Source organism: Myotis lucifugus, unplaced genomic scaffold (assembly GCF_000147115.1).
Source record: "Myotis lucifugus unplaced genomic scaffold, Myoluc2.0 scaffold_257, whole genome shotgun sequence".
Taxonomy (NCBI): Eukaryota; Metazoa; Chordata; class Mammalia; order Chiroptera; family Vespertilionidae; genus Myotis; species Myotis lucifugus.
In genome coordinates, this window is record NW_005871305.1 from 208,385 (window position 1) to 232,578 (window position 24,194).

Below are 24,194 nucleotides of genomic sequence, written 5' to 3' on the forward strand. Positions count from 1 at the left end.
TTAAAGATTTAGGAAGTATGAAGAGAACTCTATAAATTCATTGGTAACATTTTTTCCTATTCATTTTTATAGTATAGCATTTCCTAGTTCAGTGACTTTTTTTTTAAGTAACTAAATTTCTGGATACTATGCATGGGTTCTATTATAGGTAACATGGGAGGACATATTTTCAATGCAATGATTTATATGGTGTTTTGACATATTTTTTATTTCTCTTTGGGAATTTCAGGTGATATCATGGCTTATCAGATACTCTTTTGTTTGTTTTTTAATCCTCATCTGAGAATACATTTATTGATTTGAGAGAGAGAAACAACCATTGATTGCCTACCATATATATATTCCCTGACCCAGGATCGAAACCACAACCTAAGCATGTGCCCTGGCCAGGAATCAAACCTGCAACCTTTTTTGTGTATGGGACAGTATTCCAACCCACTGGACCACCTGGCCAGGGCTGAATACTGTTTTTTAGAAGAGTATTGCATTGACTGTATTGTATACTTGTCCACTTTAAAAAAAAAAAAGAGCTTTTTATTGGAGCTAGAGTATGTCAGTGCACATGCATGGGTAGAGGAAATGAAGATAATTTTAAACTTTTATGTGCCTTGTGAGAATTTACCATAGATTTCTTTTCTAACTCTGGTTTACAATGTCATCAATAAGTGTTTCAGAATAGCTATGATATTAGAGTGCCTGAACCGAATTTTTTTTAAACATATTTTTATTGATTTCAGAGAGGAAAGGAGAGGGAGAGAGATAGAAACATCAATAGTGAGAATCATTGATCGGCTGCCTCCTGCATGTCCCCTACTGGGGATTGAGCCCACAGCCCGGGCATGTGCCTTGACATAGGCTGACACTCAACCACTGAGCCACACCAGCCAGGCATGAACCAAATTTTTAAAGGAAGAGTTAGGCAGCATAGGAGCAAATATATTTTAAATGTTGCATTTTCTAGAGAAAATTGTAAAGTCCTCACTTTTATTATAGCTAAAAGTATGTTGTTGTTTTTTTAAGAAAGTAGAAGTATTAATTTTTATTAATATACTTTGAAATTGGTTACCTGGAAAATATTATCCATTTTAACATTGGACTCAAGTGAAATTCTGATTTTTATTAAGGTTTTTAGCATTCTTTGTTTTAATTGATCTTTTTTTTTATTTCTTTAAATTTCCAGATATACACCTGAAGAAATTGAAAAGCTGAAGGAGTAAGTTTAAAATTTTTTACTCATTAATTCTGATAGTTAGGTTTTATTATTATTTTGTTTGTGTTTTAAAAGTTTTACTTTGAAATGTCAAGAGATTTTTCTAGACTGGTCTAATTTAATCCTGCTGTTATGCATGATTGACCATAAAAACTTATCAGATCTATACCTGCAGAGTAGCCATGCCTGTAAATTTAGTCTCCTCCTGTCGTTGATTGACAAATGAAATGCATCCTTAGACTGCTGTTAGGGGTTACAGAAGAGATCAGATGGCCATTCTTGGTGACCTGAAGTCTAAATCTGGGGAACTTATATACCAGGATCAAAACCAAGGTTGTGCTACATGCTTAGTTTAGAATATGACTTGGCAGTGTTTCACTTAATTTCTGGGCTATTTCACTTAATCTCTACTTTATAAGGGCTATTTCACAGGAAACATAATTTTGCTTCATTGAGTTAGAACCATAAAGTATGAATTAATGTATTGTATGTATCATGAAAAAAATGGAAGGATGATCCTGTTTATAATGATAAGTACTTAAGAAACTTTTTCAGATATCTGAGAAGAGCTTGTTAGGAGTATTCAAAAGGGAAAAATCTTGGGATTGCCTGGGAGATTGTGTCAATAACCTGAGGGGAAATTTGGTCTTTTTGGAACACGTATCCAAGTTACTTATTTCTTCTCTGACCCAGGAAAAAGGCAATTGCTGCCTGTTTTTTTTTTCACCCACAGACAACTGTGGACCCCCAAAAAAGGCCACACTTTCAAACTTTGGCTCTCAAAGTATTGCTGCCCACAACTTCCAAACCAGTCAAATGGGAAGAAGAAGAATGAAGAATAAATGATGAAATTAAAAGGGAGAAAACAGTTGAACCAAATGCTGATTGGCAGACTCTTGTTTTAGGCTCCGGATAAAGCATGGCAATGACTGGGCAACAATAGGGGCGGCGCTAGGAAGAAGTGCATCTTCCGTCAAAGATCGGTGCCGACTGATGAAGGATACTTGCAACACAGGTACTGTGAGTACTACTGGTGGGTTTTTTGGTTTTGTTTTATTTTTTGGTCACATTTGAGCTTCCTGGCCTTTCAGATACCACTTTCTCGTCTGTTCTGGAAAGAGATTTGTCATTCACTTTTGTTCAAATTTTATTTTCTAGTCTTCCTTTTTCTTCAGGCTTAATAGAGCCAACTAGTTCTTTATTGTTGTGCTTTTGTGTAAAAGTGGCCTTGCTCACAGAGACACAACATTTCAGTTTTCATAGGTTTTAAGTCAAGCATGTTTCCATTTTGTAGCAACCCAAAACTGCTGCAGTTGGGAAAGTATTTTTAAGAATTACACACAGGGATTTTTAAGGCATATAGGAAGTAATTTTAATTTAAGCTCATCTAACTGTTGAACCTTTGTTAATAACAGCTTATCAACATATGTTTATGAAAAACTTCAGTTCTAACCAGGTTCCACCTTAGGAAGAAGCTGTGTTCCAATAGTTTGTATGTATTTGCTTGTTTTAAACTCAAAGTAAATTTTTCCATAGAAAAAACTTGGTGTTTCAGTCCCTAGGCCAGATCACAAATACTTATTTAATTCTTACTGTATCCACATGTACAGATGATATTCTTAAACCTAAATTTTGTGCCCAGTAACAGTATTTAGGCTCTGTCACTAAACTCTCATTAACCTATTTGCGCCTCAGTTTCCTCTCTAAAGGGAAGAAGAGGCAGTGTTATAGTTTCCTTTTAGCGCTAGTGTTCTCTGAAGGATCCCTAGTCTCTGAACAGTTCTTTTTTTTTTTTTTTTTTAATCCTCATCTGGGACATGCTTAGAGAGAGACAGACATCATTGTGAGAGAGAAACATAGATTGGTTGCCTTCCATATGTGCCCGGACCGGGAATCGAACCAGCAACCCTTCAGTGCACAGAACAATGCTCAACCACCTGAGTTACTCTGGCCAGGCTAATTAGTCTTTTTTTTTTTTTTTTTTAAATCTTTATTGTTGAAAGTATTACTGGGCTAATTAGTCTTTTAATAAGAAAAATAGTTCTCAAATTAAGCTTGAACTTCCAGTATATATATATTTTCTTCACCCTCCTACCCTACTAAAGTGAAATCAGTAATGTTTCCTGCTAAATCCCTCCACCAGCACTATTATCTGTAAGGCAATGAAGAACATAAATCCCACCAACTCATTCTCCAGTGAATGACAACTTAATGAATGAAGTAAGAATAGGAGATTTAGATTTAGGATGGACCCCAGAGGTTCATGTAAGATGTTGTGAGTACAGAACCCCCTTCGTTAGCATGATTTGGACAAAAACCATGCCATTCCTGGATTGCCAGCCTGAGGGTTTAAGCTGCACATCATCTTTCCATGTTGCTACATACTGTTTCTGATCAGGAGTTCTCTCCGCTGTGCCACACCATGAGACAGCAGTCTGGGTTTTCCCTTCCTTTCCTACCATAGGAGAGCAGGACATTGTCTTGAATCCATGGTATCCAGACTGTGCCTAACACAATAATAGGCAATAAATATTGTTGATTAAACAAATCTTGGAAGCAAGCACATAGCCTTTTAAAATTTTTCCAGAAGTCTTTACCTACTAATAGTAACAAAATGGAAACAAGTCTTTTCCTTTCTGTTTTTGTACTCAAGCTCTTTAAGAAAAGACCAAGAGCAGCATTACATGTTATTAGTGGGTTTATGAGTTCAGAAAAACCTGTAATAAAAATATGCATGAATGCCAATCTCAGATTTGTATTTCATCACAGTAGTGGTGATAGTGGGGAAAGGAGACAGTCTAAACCTATTTTTATTTTTACTAAAATGGGTGGGAGGCCATATATGTTATTTCACTTGCCCTCACCATTCATTCCTGTTGAGCCTACGCCACTTCTGCAGAGCAGGGAAGCTTAGGTGAGCCTAAGATAGAGTATGAGTTTCTGTGCCCATCAAGCCATCGGTGAAGCTCCTCCCATTTATGATCAGGTACAACTGGAGAGTACATAAAATTCTTTCTAGTTATGCTTTGACTAGTTTTTCTTAAATAGTCACTGTGTGCTTTGTATTTGTATTCTGTAGTATTTTCTTTTGTACTAAGTACCTGACTGGGTTAGTAAAATGCAACTGTTTTAGTAGGTATTATATGCAGTTTCACACCTGAGGGTTATTCAGAAATAATTTTAGTATTACTGCCTACTTCCCATCAGTCCTTACAAATACAGGGCTGAGTCTGATCTGCAAAAAGAGAGAGAGAGAGAGAGAGTGTGTAGCAGTAGTATTCTGGATGATTTCCTTTTTCAGGGAAGTGGACCGAAGAAGAAGAAAAGAGACTTGCAGAGGTGGTTCATGAATTGACCAGCACTGAGCCAGGTGACATCGTCACACAGGGTGTGTCTTGGGCAGCTGTGGCAGAACGAGTGGGTACCCGCTCAGAAAAGCAGTGTCGTTCTAAATGGCTCAACTACCTGAACTGGAAGCAGAGTGGAGGTACTGAGTGGACCAAGGAAGATGAAATCAATCTCATCCTCAGGTTTGTGTCCTAAATCTTTTAATGACAGAAGCTTCTTAATTGCTGTCGGCCCCTTGATTTTTCTCTTTTGGTTTCCCTAAATGCCTAATGTCTGAAAAGCATCCTTCCCATTTTCCATATTGAGCTCTTTTTTATTTTTTGTTTGTTCCTTTTTAGTGATGTTAGTGCTTGTGCAAAGTACCAGATTGAAGGCGTGGAGACTGAAGTTCTCTATATCCACAGAACAGGCGTGGCACAGGCAGCGGCAGTGCAGCTTTTCCGCTGTCCCACCAGTGTGCCTCATTCCTGGGCTAGGTGCCATACGGCAGGTGAGGGCTGTTCAGTCTCCATGCCCTCGATCTTTGGCTACTGTGCTAGGAATGCCAAGAAGGGGGCCCAGTCTACAGTTACCCCAACACCTTCAAACTGGACCAGATCAGGCACTTCCGTTTCATACATATCAAAAAATAACTAAGGTAATAATCCTAAGCTTATTTTTTTAATTAGTTGGTTTAACCATGAAGAGTCAGTGACTCAAATGGGCAAAAAAACCATCAAGAAAATATTTGAGACACTGAAGTAATAGAAGCTATTGTTGTGACTATTCCCTACTGAAAATCAAAATCAGCATGAGAGTTAAAGCTAGAAAACAAACCATCAAAACCCCAAATTTAGTTATTTTTAGAGAGGGTTGGGTTGTTGCTGGAGTTTTGTTTTTATCTTGTCATTTTTGTTTTGGATCTTGTTTTTAATAGTGTTTTTTTTTAATTAGTCTTTATAAATAGCTCATTTCTAAATACTTTTTAATTTTACAAATGGGAAAGCTCAGATCCCGGAAATAACTTCCTATAACATGCTATAAAACATTGCAGAACACTATACAACTAAACCTGTTCTTACCCTATTCTGACCTTTAGCTACTCCCATTCCTTCACAGTGCTTTATCTGGTTCGTTTACAGTTCTGCCCATTGGTTGTACCATTAACAAAAGTCTGTTGCTGGTGATACTTCATAGCTCTTAGCTCTGGAAGCAGCTCTGCACTCTTGGAATCCTACCTAACCCATGCAACTTAACAATAGCATCTCTTGGAACTCCAGAGTTAAGATGCTGTTAACTGCCATTCCTGTTATCACCAGTGTCATTATGAGAAGGGATATTATGGAGAAATAAACTAACATCTAACAGGTGCTTATTTTGTAACCTATAGGATAGCAGAGCTTGATGTAGCTGATGAAAATGACATAAACTGGGATCTGTTAGCAGAGGGATGGAGCAGTGTTCGTTCACCACAGTGGCTTCGAAGTAAATGGTGGACCATCAAAAGGCAAATTGCAAACCATAAAGATGTTTCATTCCCTGGTAATGTATTTCTTGCTTAAGTCCCTTGCCTTAACCATATTTGCTCCTCGTGAGTTGGAGGTTAGAAGTTCTTTGTCTCAGCTAAAAAGATATGAGATATAGATTTTCACTTAAATCTCTGATGCCCTATTTCTTGGAAAACAAGAGTTGATGTGATTTGTACTTTCAAGGCACCTAAGATAAAAATATACACATTTATACACATTCTTGTTTTCACATAAACTATGAAGAGGAACTAAATTGTATATATTTTCATTGTGTACAAAGATGAATTTCTGAAAACTGAAGTTTAATCCACTTTTCTGAGTTGAATAATTTCATATATCTTAACTTTTGTTATGAAATTCTGTGATAAATTATTTTGTACAACAATAGCTCTGTGATGAACAAGAATAGATCGATCTGGAGACAAATGGTAGGGGAGGGGGGTTAGAGAGCAACCAAAGGAATTATATGCATGCATATTAGCATAACCAATGGACACAGACACTGGGGTGGTGGGGGCTTGCCTGGGCTGGGAAGGGATGGGGGAGGGGGTCAATTGGGGGAAAAGGAGACATATGTAAAACTTTAGACGATAGAAAATAAATACATAAATAAATAACAATAGCTCTGTAAATTTTTAATATCATTTATGCAAATCTAGAAATGTTACGTTGGGATTGCTTAAAAGTGAGGCATAGCATACTTTTCATTACCTGCTGTGCACTTAGGCACTAATAACTAATTACCTGCTTAATTTAGGTAATCAAATTTATTCCCCTTAATATAGTTCTCCAACATCTATTTTTCCAGAGGAAAATTAAATGCTGAGAAACTTTGGCTTGATGAAAATGTGGTTTTTTAAAACAATTAAATACTGTTATAAATGTATAAATCTGATAAGACCCCAGAACAGTGAATGAATACTAATGTAACATGAACCAAGCCAGACTGCAGCACCACCTGGGAGGATTGATGTAGCTTATCATGACAAGAACTCAAGGTGGTTGTGTATTAGTTTGGAGACGATGAGCTGCTGTTCTTGCAGTGGCTAAAATATTCAAGTGCCCTTGAGTCCTTGTGGGGGAAAGTACATTTTCATTTTAAAATGAAAATAAGCTATTTAGCATTACCAATGTTTTTACTAAATAGTAAGAATTTTATGAAAAACCCTAGGACACAGAAAATGTCCTATTTCCATGTTCCTCACAATGGCTATTTTTCAGTGCATCTTAAATGGCAAGAACAATAAATATGTCATGAATTTTTTAAGTCTGTTGTGATGGAGAACGTTTCTAAAAATTCCCAGACAGGCTGTAGTTTTAAAATATTTTTATTATTTTGGTAAGATTTCACATCCAGCATACAATTATTTATTCCAAATACTTTCCCTCCTTACCCCCACCTCCCTTGCTGCTTAGATGGTGGTCTGTCGGAGAGTCAATGTTCTTTTTGTCTACCCATCTCCCTTCAGTCTTAATAAAAGGTCTTAAACAGTTACATGAGAATCAAAAAAACAACCCAACGCTTTTGGAGAACAAATCGGGATCTGGAGTTCCAAACAGTAATTCCAGTTCCAGTGTACAGCACGTTCAGATCAGAGTGGCCCGCTTGGAAGACAATACAGCCATCTCCCCAAGCCCCATGGCAGCCTTGCAGATTCCTGTCCAGATCACCCATGTCTGTAAGTGTTTGGACCTCAAGACTTTTTGCTATGTGACCTATATATAATTTGGTTAATGGCTCTGATTCCTTGCAATCTTCTAGAATGTTGAAATTTATCCAAGTTGATGAATTAAAGGAGATCTAAGGGATCTATTTGTTAGCTGAATATTTGCACAAAAGATGAATATGATAGGAAGTGCTGATAACCAATTGGCCAGCCATTGTAGACAATATGAAATTATCTTTCTAGATGTTATAAATTAATAGTTAATAGAAAACTACCTCATATAGTCAATTGAGCAAGGAAATAGAGACCATAAGGTGGCACATCTTTTGTGGTAATTCTCTGGAAGTCACAAATTAGTAATGGATCTGAGGTGGCATGTAAAAGAAAGGGATTTTGATGAGGTTGTAAAAGATTTTCTTCAAGGACTAAAGAGCCAGTTTCCTGTGGGAACTGTTGATTTATCTGTCTTTTCCTTAGCCCCTGACATTTTTGTGCTTAATGAGATTATGAGAACCTCTAGCAATTGTTGTAGGAAGGGGAAATATATTTCCTAAGACCTAAGCCAAGTTTATCATCTTTCTTCCTTCTTCCCATTAGAGTGACAATGAACATATAATTCTCAGAACCATATATATTATCCGTAACTTACTTTTACATTACTTTTTTTCCCTCTACATAATGCAGCTTGACTATGGGAAGGTCATTGCCAAGAGTACATCAGTCACTGTGTGTCATTCTCAACCACGGGATTATTGGCATTTTGAGTGGGGCAGTTCTTTGTTGGCAGGACTCTCCTACACACTGCAGGATGGTCAGTGTCCCTTGACCCACAGAATGCACATAGTGCTTTCCAGTCATAGGGGGGAAAAAACACCCTACAGATTTTCAAATGTACCCTACGATCCTGTTTAAAAATCACTGGGCCACCTATGTAATTAACACTATATATGTGTATATGCAATGACTATCAAAGTTACCTTATAGACATTTATATCAAGCATTCCTGTCTTATTCTTAAAGTTCTAATTTAAATTTGGTTATTTGCTTTAGTTTTCTATCACTGTAATAAAGCATGAAGAATTTTTCTTTGGCACTGCTTGTTTTTATACTCAACAATTGCAAAGCAACTGAAATTACTAGTCCGCCATAAATACAAGAGCTACTGTTGGCTCTAAATTGATGGTGCATGGAGATTGCTACAATTTTTGTTGACTACTGTGTTGGCAATAATTTTTCGGAAAAGAGCAGCATTTTATAAATGATACCTTAATATTCATTCACAGCATAGCTTAGCCTCGAGGCACATTTATCTACAGTCAGTTTGCTTACCTTTGATTTAGGGTATCAGGAATCACTTCAAATTATTCTAGGTATGATCTTAAGAATCCATCAAATAGTAAGAGAAATATTACCCAAATGAAGTGCATTTCTTTCCAACTGAGGAGTGTTATAGTCAGAATATAATAAACTTAAAATAAACACTACACATGAGTTGATTGCAAGTCATTTTTCAGATGGATTTACCTACAGGTGCAACCGAAAGCACCAGAAGAGACCTTTCTTCTAGTAAAGTTTTAGTTCTAGGTAACCTTCAGCAGACAGATGAAGTCTGAGTCTCAGATGACACACCTCTAAAGAGATTATACTGTTTGATCTCTAGCGTGCTGATCAGTCTCCCAAACGTGGTTGTTTGAAATACTTATATTTATTTCATGGTTTTAATCCTCACGACTATATGAGGTAGGCAGGACAGATAAAGTCTCTGGACTCCAGTTTGAATTAAAGTAAGTTATTTGCCCAAGTTTACATTGCTAAGAGGTGATGCCACTAAAACTAAAACCTAGTGTTTTAGGACTACCATTCTAGACATCTATACCACTTACCAGAATGTCTAGGAAATTTTCTTTTTTACCAACTTCCTATTTCTTTACAAGTTAGCCTCAGTGTATTCCTCTTAATTCCTAACACTAGAAATATTTTACGACCCATACCAGGGGCTGGTAAATATTCTCTCACAGCTACTCAACTCTGCCACTGTAGTGCAAAAGTAACCATAGAAAAGAAACACATGTAGCTGTGTTCCTGTAATACTTGATTTACAAAAACTGGTAGTGGGCTGGATTTGACTGTGGGCCAGTTTGCCAATCCCTGACCTATGCCATCCAGACAAATCCATTTCTTAATATCTCAAAAGAAATTTAAATGAATTCAGCTTTCCAGGCAAATTATTCAGTATGAGATTGCCTTCATAAGTAAGTACACTAGGAAATTTACATTTATACAGCATTTTATTGTTGTCCTTGCTCTTGCCACAGCTTCAACAGACTCCCCTGCTGCTCCTGTTGACTCAGAAACAATAACACTAAACAGCGGGACACTACAAACGTTTGAGATCCTCCCAGTGAGTAATATTTCACATAGTAGATATTAGCCATTTTTATGTATAAGAAAGATCAGCTGGTATTAGTTTTGGAAATGCTACATGTAAGCAAATGAAATATGAAAACATGACTGGCATTAAGTGTAACAATGTCCATGGTTTTGAGGCCAGATATTTAGAAGACAACATAAATTAGCCTTCCACTTTTATAATTAATTTTAGTCTTTTTCTCCACCTGTACATAAACCAATAATATGTTCTTTTTATATATAAAAAGGACAGTGCTAATGAGTAGGGCACATGCATGCTATAACTTTGTATTGAGTCGTAAGTAAATATATAACCAAAAGGTTCATATTAGTTATTTGAGAAAAACCTTGTGGAATAAATTATTTAACAACATTTCATTCAGTAAACATTGTACTAGCCGCCGAGGATGCAGAATTTAAAAGTCACAGTCCTAAATGGCATGGCCACATTGGAAAAGAATCTTGTAGTCTCTGAAAAGATTAAAAATACAGTTAAACCATGTGACCCAATTCTAATTTCAGGTATGCCTAAGAGAAATATCTAAATAAAAACCTGTACATGAACATTTTCATAATAACCAGTAACAACCCAAATGTCCATCCATTGGTAAATGGGTAAATGGAATGCCCTATAGCCTACAAACAGCTATTTGGCAGTAAAAGAGAACCAAGTACTTATATACATGCTACAATCAGAATGAACCTTGAAAACGTATTAAGTGAAAGAAACTAGACAGAAAATACCATATAGCAGTGGTCGGCAAACTGCGGCCCCTTGAGTGTGGCTCTGCCACAAAGTACCACGTGCGGGTGTACACGTACAGTGCAATTGAAACTTCGTGGCCACACTCAAGGGGCCAAAGAGCTGCATGTGGCTCGCGAGCCGCAGTTTGCCGACCACTGCCACATAGTGTTTGACTACAATTTATTCCAACCTTCCAAAATAGGCAAACCTATGACTGCTAATTTGAAGGAGTTTCTTTTTGGGGAGATGGAAATTTTATTTAAAAACTCCCATTTCTTGCCCAGCTGATGTGGCTCAGTTGGTTGAGTGTCAGCCTATGAACCAGGAGGTCAAAGTTCGATTCCCAGGTCAGAGCACATGCCCAGGTTGCAGGCTTGATCCCTAGTAGAGGGCATGCAAAGGCAGCTGGTCAATGATTCTCTTTCACCATTGATGTTTCTCTCTCTCTCCGTCTCCTTTCCTCTCTGAAATCAATAAAAATATATTAAAAAAAAATTCGCACTTCTTGCCCTGCTTTCTAAATAGGGTAAAGCCAGAATTAGCTCGATTTTCATGAAGAAAATATAAAGTAGATTTTATTTAAATTATGTTAAGATTTATTTGCTGTGAACATAAGGGCTATTACTGCAAGAGTTTACTCTCCACAGCCAAATCTCGCAAGGACAGCCAACACAGCAAAAAGTTCTCTTTGAGAACTTCTATTAGTTTACTTAAACCTAACCCAGTAGTCTACAAAATAGGGATAGAAAGATTTTTCAAAGGTAGAAAACAGAACTTTATTTCAGACTAAAGAACATGCAGATACTTTTCCTTTAGAGCATTAGGATATAAACCAAACTCAAATTATTATATAGAAGCTTATGGTTGTGAAAGGTGTATGGGTGTTGAATAGTTTTCATACTTCTATAATATCAAAAAAATAAATGTATTGTCTGTTTACCAGCTTTTCAAATAGGAATTTTCTTTTTCCTTTAGCAGAACACTGCTAATTGCTATATCTGTACATTTCCTCTTAATATAAAAAATATTTGATAAAATCATTCTATGAAAAAAATCTTTTCAAGTAACACTGCTGCAGTGCCTTTTCAAAAATGTGAAGCTTCTGAAATTGGGAGGATGCTAGTTTTTATGTGCTACAGAGAAAGGATAACAAGAGAAACAGTGGCTCATGTGACCACATCTTAGTCCCATGAAACAAGTAAGAGCAGAGCATAGAAATACAGAAAGCAAAGAGCAGGATAAAGGTCTTGCCTCTCTATTTTTAACTCTAGGCCAAGTAATTACTTAAGAGGGATACATAGTAAAGGATATTATAACCTCCACTTTATTACTTGTTTGCACCTACACAATTGGTATGTACTTTTGTGGCTAGTGAATTAGTCCCCATTTGGGATACAAAGCTAGACTTAATGAGTACTAGTAAGTCTACTTACTTAACTCAGTAGTCTATGCACCTGTGTTGACATTATTTTTATTCTTTTAGTCTTTCCATTTACAGCCCACTGGGACTCCAGGTACCTACCTGCTTCAGACAAGCTCAAGCCAAGGCCTTCCCCTCACGCTGACTGCTAGTCCCACAGTAACCCTGACGGCTGCTGCACCTGCTTCTCCTGAACAGATCATCGTTCATGCTTTATCTGTATGTTACCTTACATAAACTCTTTGGGTTTTCAAATTTTTGTAGAGAAGATTGGCTGACAAATGTCACCATGTTTTTCTAGTTTTTAATACTATGCTAGCACCCATGTGCTTTCCATAACAAGCTGAGGGGAGGGGGATTTATTTTGAGCTCAGTTCAAGTATTTGAATACCTGTTAGGGACCAAGATTAGTTTATATAAGAGCCCAAACTAATAGTCCATTTATTTAAACAATTCTCCCTATCACTGTTGTCCCAGGAGCAATATTTTACATCTTCATTCTGCCTTCACTGGGGTAAATCCCTCACTCCCTGTGTCTCTTTACATGTGACAGACTTAGATTAGGGGAGTAGGAATAATAGGTGAACAAAGGCCCATGTGGGCAAAGAACAGGGTTTCTAGAAAAATCGTGGAAAGAAAACTGCAGTTCCAGAAGTGAGAGGTGGGGGTGAACAGTAGCCCATATTAGCATCTATAAATGTCATTTGTTGCCTGTAACTTGAATATGATAGGTACTTTTTCATTTTGCCATTGATCTTTCTTTTTTAACATTTTATAGCCAGAGCATTTGTTGAACACAAGTGACAATGTCACAGTGCAGTGTCACACACCGAGAGTCATCATTCAGACAGTTGCCACAGAGGACATCACTTCTTCCATATCCCAAGCAGAACTGACAGTAGATAATGATATTCACTCATCAGATTTTCCTGAGCCTCCAGATGCCCTAGAAGCAGATACTTTCCCAGATGAAATTCATCAGCCTAAGGTGACTGTAGAGCCATCATTTAATGATGCTCGTGTATCCAAATTCAGTGACCAAAATAGCACAGAACTGATGAATAGTGTTATGGTCAGAACAGAAGAAGACCTTAAACAAGAGGAAGAATCACGCTCTCATTTGGCCTGTACTTACGTTACTGAGGTAAGTTATACTTAAGTGAACAGCCTAGGGGTTCTTGCCTTGAGCTTCAAACCTGCAGTTTGGAAAGAGCTTAGAAATAATTTACCGGGTGATATCCTGTGATACTGCTTTTCTTTAGACACAAAATAAAGTGCAAACCCATACCTCTGACCGCACAAGTATCAGTCAACCAGTAGTGTTGCTCTGTCTTACCACTGTCCCTCACTAAATAAAAGCATTCCCTTGGAAACATTTGTTGGAACCCATGGAAGCATTTTCCTGAGGGTAATTAATATAGATCTTTATGGTTTAGCTTAGGAACCTCATGCCACAGAACAGCATTATTCTATAATCAGGGGACCTATAACTGAATTGGTTCTTTTGTCCATTTTAAGACCTTAACTTTCATTTCCTTATATTTTAATTTTAAAACTAGAGGCTCGATGCACAATTTGTGCACCAGTGGGGTCCCTCGACCTGGCCTACAGGATCGGGCCGAAACCGGTTCTCCAACATCCCCCGAGGGGTCCCAGGTTGCAAGAGGGCGCAGGCCAGGTCGAGGGACCCCACTGGTGCACGATCGGGGCAGGGAGGGACCACAGGAGGGCTCCAGGGCATGTCCGTCCTGTCTCGCTTCTCGCTCAAGTCCTGATCAGCCAGACCCCAGCAGCAAGCTAACCTATGAGTAGGAGTGTCGGCCCTCTGGTGGTCAGTGCACGTCATAGCGACTGGTCAACCAGTTGACTCTCTGCCCCCTGGTGGTCAGTGCCCATCATAGCAAGCAGTTGAGCGGCCTTAGCATATCATTAGCATATTACACTTTGATTGGTTGAACGGACCACTGGACACTTAGCACATTAGGCTTTTATTATATAGGATGGGATACTTGAAAGTTAAACATGTTTGGGATCTTAAGGAAAACTAATAAGGAATTTGAGTCAGAATCTCATTTTTTAAAATTATTATTTAGGATTTAGAGTCTCCTACTATAGAAGAACAAGTTGGTCAAACAACAATTGATGATGAAACAATACTTATTGTTCCTTCACCACATGGCTTTATCCAGGCATCTGATGTTATAGATACGGAATCTGTCTTGCCATTGACAACACTAACAGGTACTGTAATACATCTCCATCATATGCCTGGTGAGTCTTGAGACAAATCAGGCAGATATTTAATTCAGTTGTTTTAGTCTTTCTTGATCCAACAATGAAGATTAGTCTTCTTGTTAAATTTTTCACTTTGGTAGAATACTTACTCTAGACTCTTGACATGGATTAGGATATATATATGTTATATACATTCAAGACTGATTTGAAATTTAACTCATTACAGATCCCATATTCCAACATCATCGAGAAGAATCAAATATCATTGGGTCATCTTTGGGCAGTCCTGTTTCAGACGACTCAAAGGATGTTGAAGATTTGGTAAACTGTCATTAGGTAATTCTTAGAAACAGGTAGTTCAGGCAAAGAAGCCACACTATTAATTACAACATCCCCAAAGAAATAGGAGAAACCCCCAAGAGGCTTAACTTACCATTCCTCTGGCTTTTAAATACATACAGTGCTTAAGCCAAGAACAGTGTTGCTGCTATGACTTTTTACCTCCTTTAAATATATCATCTGCGGTCTAGTCTTATGGAAGTATGAGTGTGGGAGGTCTTAAATACATAGATCCCTGTGATAAGTGCCATCTGTTAGCAGGGAATTTCATTCACTTCAGCCACTGAGAAGAGTTTTAAATCACCAAAGTTTAACTACTGTGTTTTAGAAATGGCAATATTCATCTCTGATGATCAGATATGAGTCTCTGTCCAGTCCCAAGTAAGCCTGTTTATATTTCATCAACATGGTCTGGAGTTACCAGTGACCTTCTTCAAAAAGATTATCATTAGCTTGAGACTGACCAGCATACAAGGACACAGACCTAGGAGGTGATTGTGCTGCAGTTTCCTTTGGTTTTACTGATTGCTGGCATTGGGAGCTGATTCAAGCTGGGTAGAGAAGAAAGCATTAAGAGATAAAAAATATTCACTACAGGTTTTTTTTATTATTATTACTTTAAAGGGACTATGGATGAGGGTAGTGTCAAAACTCAGTTTTCACTTCTTCAGAACCCACTGTCATCAGTTTACAAAATTAGCACTTTGAAGTAAAATGAAATGGGAAGGAAGTAAAGTTCCCTGTCTTATACTATGACCATTTCTTACGTGTTTTACAATATAAAGTATCCAGAAAATAATTAAGGAGGGTACCAGAGTTTGCTGTTCACTTAGTGCATTAGCTGGTGAGGGTGTGATAAAATTTCTCCCTCTCGGGCAATTTTAAAAAACAAAATTTGCTTCTGTAATGAAATGAAACAAATCAAGAGTCATTCCTGTACTAGAGAAGGTTAAACCAAAACTAGCCTCTTAAAGCTTTAACAAATATGACTCTATGGAAAAGTAAACAAAAAAAAACAACCTTGTATAAATTATTTTATTTATTATTGTAATTAGATCTTCACAATCAAATTGTCTTTTCACCGTCTCTGTTTTGTTAATGTGAAAACAAATTGTAGTTTTAAGCAAGAGTTGGTTGCCTAGGGAACAATAATTGTATATTCAGTTTAACAGAAATAAAAGAATATTTGTCTTAAAATGCAAGATTGTTTGTTACATAGCCTTTCGCCATGCCATTACATTATAAAAAATTTCAATTTCAAAAGTGAAAATTACTTGTGCTATTTGAGCTTTAAGGGTTGGAATGTTTAAGTGCAACATCAGCTCCTTAAAAAAGCAAAGTGATCTATATAAAGTCTCCCCTGCAAGAGGGAATTTAGATTTACAGTTAACATGAAAATCATGTATCAGACTTGTGCAGGAGATTCTTCAGCATACCTTATCCAGCTTTTATTCACAGTCCTAATGTATAGCTTTGAAGAGACCTGGTAAGTATTTTCTCCTTGGCAGCCTCACTTTCCCACATCATGGAAGTACAGGTTCGCACATATACATAACATGGTGATAGAAAATAAGATATAGTAAATTAGATTTCTAAATTTCGGTTCTAAGTCTCCTTGTCGATACCAGTAGATCTAAAAGAAGAAGAATTAAATAAAAATTTAAGTAATAGCCATTGGTTCAAGTATTTAAAATACAACTAATTATTTTTCCTCTGGATGAGACAGATTTTGTATTAATCTACATTCCTGAGACTTAATGCAGCCAGAATTTAATTCTCATTCTTTATCATTCAAGTAGTACCACTAAGTTTCCACATCCAAAATCATACTGTTCCTGCTTGCTCAGTTAACATTGTTCTATGTTTAAATCAACAGCATCCCCCAATCATTTGGCAAGCATTCAAAAATGTGTACCATTTGGATGTTTTAAATATAGGGTGGGCAAAAGTAGGTTTGCAGTTAAGAGTATGCCAGAGTTTATTCTTTTGTATATTTTCCCATACAAACAACCCTATCTTTTCCCACCCCTTCATATTTGAGTAAAAAATACAATTCCTTTAGATACTGGAAGGGGCAACAACTTTTTAATTCATATACAATTCAGACTGCCAGTACAAAATTGGGCTTACATATGCATGTATTTGGTTTAAACTAAATCAGTTAGTCACTTCTGGCTTTAAGCTGGGGATGGGAGGAGAGCATCTCTGGTAGCTTTGTTCCAAAGGCTCCTAAAGTGAGGTGGCCAGTCCTCCCCTCAGATCATAGGACAGCAGAATCGGTGCATTAGAAGTTTGGAGATCCTGTTTAATCTTAAGTTAAATGAGCATATTGCTATTATGAGTCAAGCCCTATGTGAGTCAAAACAAATACTCTTAATGGGTTTACTGTGTTGATTCTGCCTCTCATCAAAGGAAATAAAATAATAACCAACTAATGAATGACTGAACACTTGGCAAATACCCAACTGAGGCCTATCACCATCTTTCTCACCTCAAAGAAAAGCTTTGTAGTAAAATTGAAACTGTAGTGACAAGGATACAACTGCAGCTCTAGGTTCCCCTGGAGAATTATTTTCATTTGGGGAGGTAAGCACAGAAATTAAAACAGACTTTTTAATTATTAGAAATAAATCCAGAGTGCTAGTGCTGTATCTCTTCCTGTAAGAGCAGTAATGGCCTTTCCCAAAGCCTGTTGAGCCTGCAGTTCTTGAAGGAAGATAAGTAAAGTTCAACAAATTTTTGGCGACCTAGGTATTTTTAAGTATTTCTTTTTTTCCATTTTTTAGCACCAAGGGAAGTTTCTCTTTAAGGTTACAACTTTGGGACTTAAGAGAAAAGGAATTCAAATTAAAAAAGAAAACCCTGCAATTAATATTGAGAATTCTGACATCCTTGGGGGTGGGGTTGTTAGAGATACCCTTTCAGATAGACCCAGAGCTGGGCATTTGTCCAGGCACAGCAACCTTCAGACCTCCAGGATATTCAATTTCAATTCTAAACAGTACTCACAAGTATGCAGGCAGTAATACAACTCAAAGAGATGCAGACAGCAAAAAATATATTCAATGGTTTTGGAGGTGGTTGAGGGAAAACAAAAGCACTGATCAGCGTTACCTGTATGAAGAGAAATTAGGCCTTAGGAGTAATTTGGTTAGACAATGTAATATAACATATACTTCACATTGTAAAATGATATCACCAGATTTGCCTTATGGAATGTTAATTTTAATGTTTAATAAAATACTTGCTTGACTGTTACTTCATTTAGTACTTCCTCTTTCTAACTTTTTCCTCCTTTATGAAAGGAGACAAAACAAAGAGCAGTGTAACTAGCTAACCTCGAAATAATCTCTTAACAAAGATTAAAAAGCATCTTAGCCTAATTCCTAGGATTAATAATTACATTGGGAAAAGTTCTAACCTTTTTGTTATTTTGAATACTCCCAACAACAAAAAATGACAAATATGACCAAAACTGTTTTTGCTTAACATTATGAAAAATATTGAAAGGGATTTCTAATGCCCTATGGAGATCTATTTCTACCATAGATACAGCAATCTATCCTTTTTTATTAATAAGCCTTGTTAACAAATTGCCTAAAATTTTCTTATATTTAATGAATATGCGCCACAGAAATGTCACTCTAGACTATGGGAAATAGCTTTGTTTTTTTATTTATCGTGATAGCACCAACCTATATTATTCAGGATGAAAAATTGCTGTGTAATATGACCAAATATTTTTAATCCAAAATATGATGAATGTGCTTTAAGGAACAAAGTAAATTTAAGATATTAACAAAAAAAGTGATGCCTATAGGGTATGTACAGAAGGGAATTGTGGTAGACACTGACACATTACTTATTTACTAGGCATACTCAGAAAAAATAAGTTATTTGACTTGTACTATTTCACATATTCAACTATGTATGCAGGTGGAAACCAATTTAGCTATTCAAGTTACTAATTGCAATTTTAAGTGGTAATAAAATTGAAAAGTCTTAATGTAATTATGACTGGAATGCTTCACATGCTGATATGCTGGCCCCTTTTAAGTATTTTTTTGAAGAGTTAATTGAACCACAATACTAAAGTTTTTAAAACTTTGGCTAAGAGCCAGGGTGAGACACAAAATAAAGATACTTACTAGAATCAATAAGGATGTTAAGATGCCAACAACTAAATTGATGATTCGATCCTGAAAGAGAAAAGAGTTTTTGAGCCATATGGTAGATCTATGGCACTTTCAGAAAAGTACACCACAGGCACTGCATGATTAGAATGAAGAAACAATGACCCTGCCCCTCTCTTTACACATACACCATTGCCAGAAAGGCAAAGTGTACTCTGCCACCAAAGTGGAAAAAAGGTACTCTGGGAAGACAGGGATGTCAATATAAGAAATACTCAAACCTGTAGAGAATTTTTGTGAGTTTATTTGAGCCAAATTGATAATTGCCAGGAAGCAAAATCTCAACAGATTAAGAAAATGCTCCAGAGAATGCCAGTTTTGCACCTTAGTTTATACATTACAATAAAAAAAGGAGCCTTAAGTGGGTTATGGGTTACATGAAATCTATTTGTGACAGATTAGGAAGGCCGGAGAAAGCAAAGCAGGGAAATCTCTGGGATTGGATAAAAAGTAAAATGGTAGCCCTGACCGGTTTGGCTCAGTGGATAGAGCGTCGGCCTGCGGACTGAAAGGTCCCGGGTTCGATTCTGGTCAAGGGCATGTACCTTGGTTGCGGGCACATCCCCAGTGGGGGGTGTGCAGGAGGCAGCTGATCGATGTTTCTCTCTCATCGATGTTTCTAACTCCCTCTCCCTTCCTCTCTGTAAAAAATAAATAAAATAAAAAATTAAAAAAAAGTAAAATGGTAGACATACTTGTTTTACATAGGTGAATATAGGATGGGTAACAGTCAACAGTTAACAATGAGGGATTTGTGGTCTCCACAGAGTGGTGCCTCTGCTTTGAGGGGTCTGAAAAAAATTACTTTGACATTCCAAAGGAATGTTATTATAGATACAAAAAAAAAAACAGGCTTATTGGTAAAGGTGAAAACTGACCTTTGTCAGGGAAGATTTCTAGGACAAGACTACCCACCATAAACTGCTTTTAGTTAAAAGTTTTAATTTAGACCATCCTATGTTTGTAAGGCCACCACACAGGCCTCCTGAGATTGTCAGGTTTACTATATGGCCCCTTTTTGTCCACAGGGACAACTAATGTTTCTTGACAGGATAGGACATGTTTTACACTCAAGTCTTTTGAAGATGGAGAAGGATTCGATGGGGAACATTGAGGCTTACAAAAAATCTGTGTGCTGCTAGAACGTAGGAGCAGGAGCAAAGAGACAGCCCTGGGATGGCCTCCTAGATCCTTGGTGAAAAGAACCAGACTGTAGTGATGTTAATTGCCATCATGAGTTTTTTCCAACTTATTAAATGGGGAAAAGTCTTCAATATATAAACCCCCTGACTGCTTTGTCTTTCCCATCCTCACCCCAACAAACCACAATGGTTTCAAAAGCTGATCTAATCCAATCTTAATTTTACAGGTTAAGGTACATTAGGCCCAGTGAGTGTGGTTAAATAGTGCCTAACGTCACACAGCAAGTTAGAAGCAACTTCGAAACAGGGTTCCTAAATCAGGTCCTCTGATTAGATTTAGCTTCAGTTATGGGGACTAAAAAAAGTTAAATACCTCACATACATATGTTACTAATATTAATTATGCAGATCATATATATGTTTTAAGTTATAGAAGTTGTTTGTAGAGTTCACAGAATAAGGTCATAAGGACTTAAGACCTGATGAGCAAACACTACTGTAAGACCAATAAATACCAAGCAGTCTTATTTCTGAGAAAGCTGAGTAATGAATCAGTAATCTCACAGATTGTTTTGGTAAAGTTTTAGCAGAGAACAGCAGGATATGGAATAAACAAAAGCTCAGAGATGGGAAGGGTATAGGAACCAGCACAGAAGAGCAACTGAACCCTCATTTCATAGTGAAAAATAAGAATCCAAAGTTAAGAGGCAGGCAGAGCTGGGAGGCAAGAGTGAAAGAAAGCCAAGTATCATATTGGGTGTGCCTAATCTAACCAAGGACAAGCCTCTGTCCAGACCAAGGCCAGTGCAATTCAATGTTACATGGTACAAAGGAAACTGAATACCTGCCACACCCTTTCTAACCTAGGAAGGCTCAGACCATATCTTATCACCGCCTCAGCTAGAGGAGCCTACACAGCACATAGTAGCCTGGAATTCCAACCATTTTTAGAGAAGAGACCCAGGGGCTAATAACTGGTCACTATTATTCCCACACAACACAAATTTTAAATGTGTGTGTGTTTAACATAAATGTGTATATGGATCACTCTACCTTGTGAAAAAGGTTCATCTAAACTCTGATGGTCTACGCTGAGAAGTCAAGAGTATCTGCTCCCATCTATAAGCTCCAGGGATTTGCAAAAGCTTAAGGAAGTCTGCATACCTTCCAACATTCCTCTTACCAATAGAAGCCAGTGAAGATGTTCAGGTGAGAGGTAGCCAAGAATCACTAATCTCCAGCAAGTTGCCAACCAGGATCACTTTTTTTTTTTTTGGGGGGGGGGGGGGGGGGGGGGAATGGTGAGGAATAGTAACTATGCCAGAAGTTTTTGCGTATCTTTTCTAAAAGTCCTGGGATGAAATGGTATGAGAGTAAAACAGGGTCAGGGAAATTGAAAACTTGCCCAAGTTCTCAATATCAATGAGTGATGGAGACAGAATTCAATGCCAACAGAGCAGATTCCATTTATCCTCCTCACTGGAAGAGCAACCTAGAATGCTACTGCTGGTCTAGACAAAGATACCAAGTGGCAGTTGACACCTCAAAAAGCCTATTGGCCAGGTATTACAGTGTTTATCTTCCAGGAATGAAGATTTCCTCATAAGATTGGACTTATCCACGTAAGCTTAACTGGTTTTAATCACTCATGAAAATATAGCTAAACTAATGACTACTACCCTGCTTGCCTTCTAGACAGTTCACCAAATGGAACGCTGAGGCATCTCCATGAATACCGTTTATTCGATTGTTATATCACAGTCACTCTGGACTCCCAAGGTGGGATGAACTATTTGGCAAAGGGCAGGAGTTTCTCACAGGGTATTTTTTCTCCAAGCCAAGACCTTGGATTCAGACCTTCTGCTATCAAAGTAACTATGAGTCCAGGCCAAAGAAACGGTTAACTTTGGAAGACCTCGCACTCTTAGGCTCTTCTAAATGCTTGCTACCCAAAGTGTGTTCTGTGGGCCAGCAACACTGGCCCCAGCTGAGAGCCCGTGAGAAATGCAGAATACTGGGCCTCACTCCAGACCCACTAAATCAGAATCTGCTTTTTACCAACTCCTCAGGTGACTTCTGTGCACTGCTCTAAAGTTTAGATTCTAAATGAAACCATTTTGAATACTGATTAAGTCCAAGTCAAAGGTGAGAGACCTTTCCCTGGGCCCAGAGATTGTTTTTCAGGGCTTTATTAGCTCCCCCAGCTCCCAGTCTCCAAAGATAAAAGAATAGAGAACAATTAAACAGCCAATTAATTAGTATTTCAGGAGTTTTAGAATTGATAGGCTCCAAATCAGAAATAGAGCACTTGGGGAAAGGAGACTACTGAATTTAATCTTTGCTGTTAATGGAATGAACTGAAACTCAGATTATTTCCACAAGTATAGCTAGTCCCTATTATTCTAATTTCTCACAGAAACTAGCGCTATCTCCTCCCCAGTTTTATTACCCTTTTCCATCTACCAAGACCATTCTCCCTTCCCAGAGCCTTAAACTTGTTGCTTATTTTCACTCCCCAAGGAAGCTTGACAGGATCAAAACCAGCCTTGATCCTTACCTGCAGAGAGGATGGGCTAGGGAATCAGGATGTCCTTCCCAAAGACAAATACTCGGCAACAGGTTGAGAGAGTCTTAACTCATATACATGCAGATATGAGCACATGAACATAAAAATATACATGTATAGTCTTGAGAAGGATTCTGATATATAACCTCACAAGTTATTTGTTCATTTAAACATTATCTCAATTATTTTTCAATAAAAGAAAAATCTATCTACTATATTCCAGATGCAAACACACAACAATGAATAAAACTGTCTCTACCTTCAGGAAGTTTACACTATCCAGAGTGCCAGAGGGCACTTAGGAGAAAGGAAGTGAGGTTTCTTGGCCATCAGGGAGGGAAGAGGAGTAGTAGTAGGAGCCACATCTTCATCTTCCTTTGAAATGGGGAAGGAGAAAAAAATGGACATACATGCAAATGGCTTCTACCTGTCAAGCAAGTAAGGAACACCTCATTTCCTTTTACCAATGGGTAACTAGATTCAATGACACAGGTAATGGTAAGGTCTCCTATCCAATGCTTTATACAAAATGCAAGCCTAACCAGCAGTTCAAAGGTCTAAGAATCCTTACACCAATACAAGTGGTCCCTGACACTAGAGTCAAAAGACCAAGGTTTTCAATGGCGTTCTGCCACTGGCTAGTTATGTAACTTTAAAAGGATCCCTTAACCCATTTGAGTCTATCAAATCAAATGATCTCTGGTCCCTTCCTGCTTTAATTTATGGCTCTGGATCATCAATCACCACTTGGGCCAGAGGAGAAGGCCAACTCCCCAGTAATCAAAAAGTAGAGGAGCTCCCACCCAATCTTGCTTGGTCAGTCATTAGCCAGCATCTTGCTACAAGACAGCGAACCCCAAACTGATTTCAAATGCTCAACCTTTTAATGATGGCTTTGGAAGGAAATGGGCAGTAACATCCCAAATAACCAAACCTGGCAATTGTCCTCAGCAACCTGGAAACACCCTAGTAGACAGTTTGAAATGCTAAGAAGAGTCATATCATGTTTGACCTTCTATTTCCACAGCAATTTATGTTTTGCCTGCTTCCAAATGGACTTAAGGACTTGTGCTACTATAGTAAAACTCATAACCCATTTAAGCAACAATAAAAAGAGCAAGAAATAATTTCTAAAGGGGTTTTGGGAATGAAGAGTTTACGGGGAAAAAAATTCACTAAAGAAAACTCTTCTGCTTTAAGTTCAAATGTTAGTAGGAAGATTCCTGGCAGCCAAGTGGGATATTCAAGGGGATTTATAAGTTCTCACTAACAAAAGCAAGCATGCTGGGTCACAAGAGGCAAACTTTCCCTGAAGCAGAGTTTGTTGCCTGGGTCTGCAAATACAGGACAAGAACATGCAGCTACTCCATACATAAGTAGTTTCTTATATTGACTCATAGAAAAGCCAAAGG

General features: G+C 37.7%; 2 protein-coding genes across 8 annotated transcripts in view; one reads left to right on the top strand and one right to left on the bottom strand.

Annotated features, from left to right (window-relative positions):
• Positions 1 to 15,735, top strand: part of DMTF1 (cyclin D binding myb like transcription factor 1) — a 45,559-nt gene extending 29,824 nt beyond the window's left edge. For 5 of the 7 annotated variants that reach the window (XM_006099061.3, XM_023762708.1, XM_023762706.1 and 2 more), the window contains 10 exons: positions 1,181 to 1,213; positions 2,116 to 2,225; positions 4,512 to 4,740; positions 5,928 to 6,079; positions 7,536 to 7,745; positions 10,049 to 10,134; positions 12,371 to 12,526; positions 13,086 to 13,451; positions 14,401 to 14,548; positions 14,769 to 15,735. In XM_006099061.3, the coding sequence (XP_006099123.1) occupies positions 1,181 to 1,213; positions 2,116 to 2,225; positions 4,512 to 4,740; positions 5,928 to 6,079; positions 7,536 to 7,745; positions 10,049 to 10,134; positions 12,371 to 12,526; positions 13,086 to 13,451; positions 14,401 to 14,548; positions 14,769 to 14,878 (1,600 nt within the window). In that variant the 3' untranslated portion in view covers positions 14,879 to 15,735. The remainder of the gene's footprint in view (positions 1 to 1,180; positions 1,214 to 2,115; positions 2,226 to 4,511; positions 4,741 to 5,927; positions 6,080 to 7,535; positions 7,746 to 10,048; positions 10,135 to 12,370; positions 12,527 to 13,085; positions 13,452 to 14,400; positions 14,549 to 14,768) is intronic. The other 2 variants (XM_014464614.2, XM_023762709.1) reach the window with 2 other exon arrangements.
• A 167-nt stretch (positions 15,736 to 15,902) lies between these two features.
• Positions 15,903 to 24,194, bottom strand: part of TMEM243 (transmembrane protein 243) — a 21,237-nt gene continuing 12,945 nt past the window's right edge. The window contains exons 3-5 of the mRNA XM_006099087.3: positions 19,030 to 19,080; positions 17,891 to 17,995; positions 15,903 to 16,514 (exon numbers count right to left, since the gene is read on the bottom strand). Coding sequence (XP_006099149.1) covers positions 16,392 to 16,514; positions 17,891 to 17,995; positions 19,030 to 19,080 — 279 coding nt within the window. The 3' untranslated portion in view covers positions 15,903 to 16,391. The remainder of the gene's footprint in view (positions 16,515 to 17,890; positions 17,996 to 19,029; positions 19,081 to 24,194) is intronic.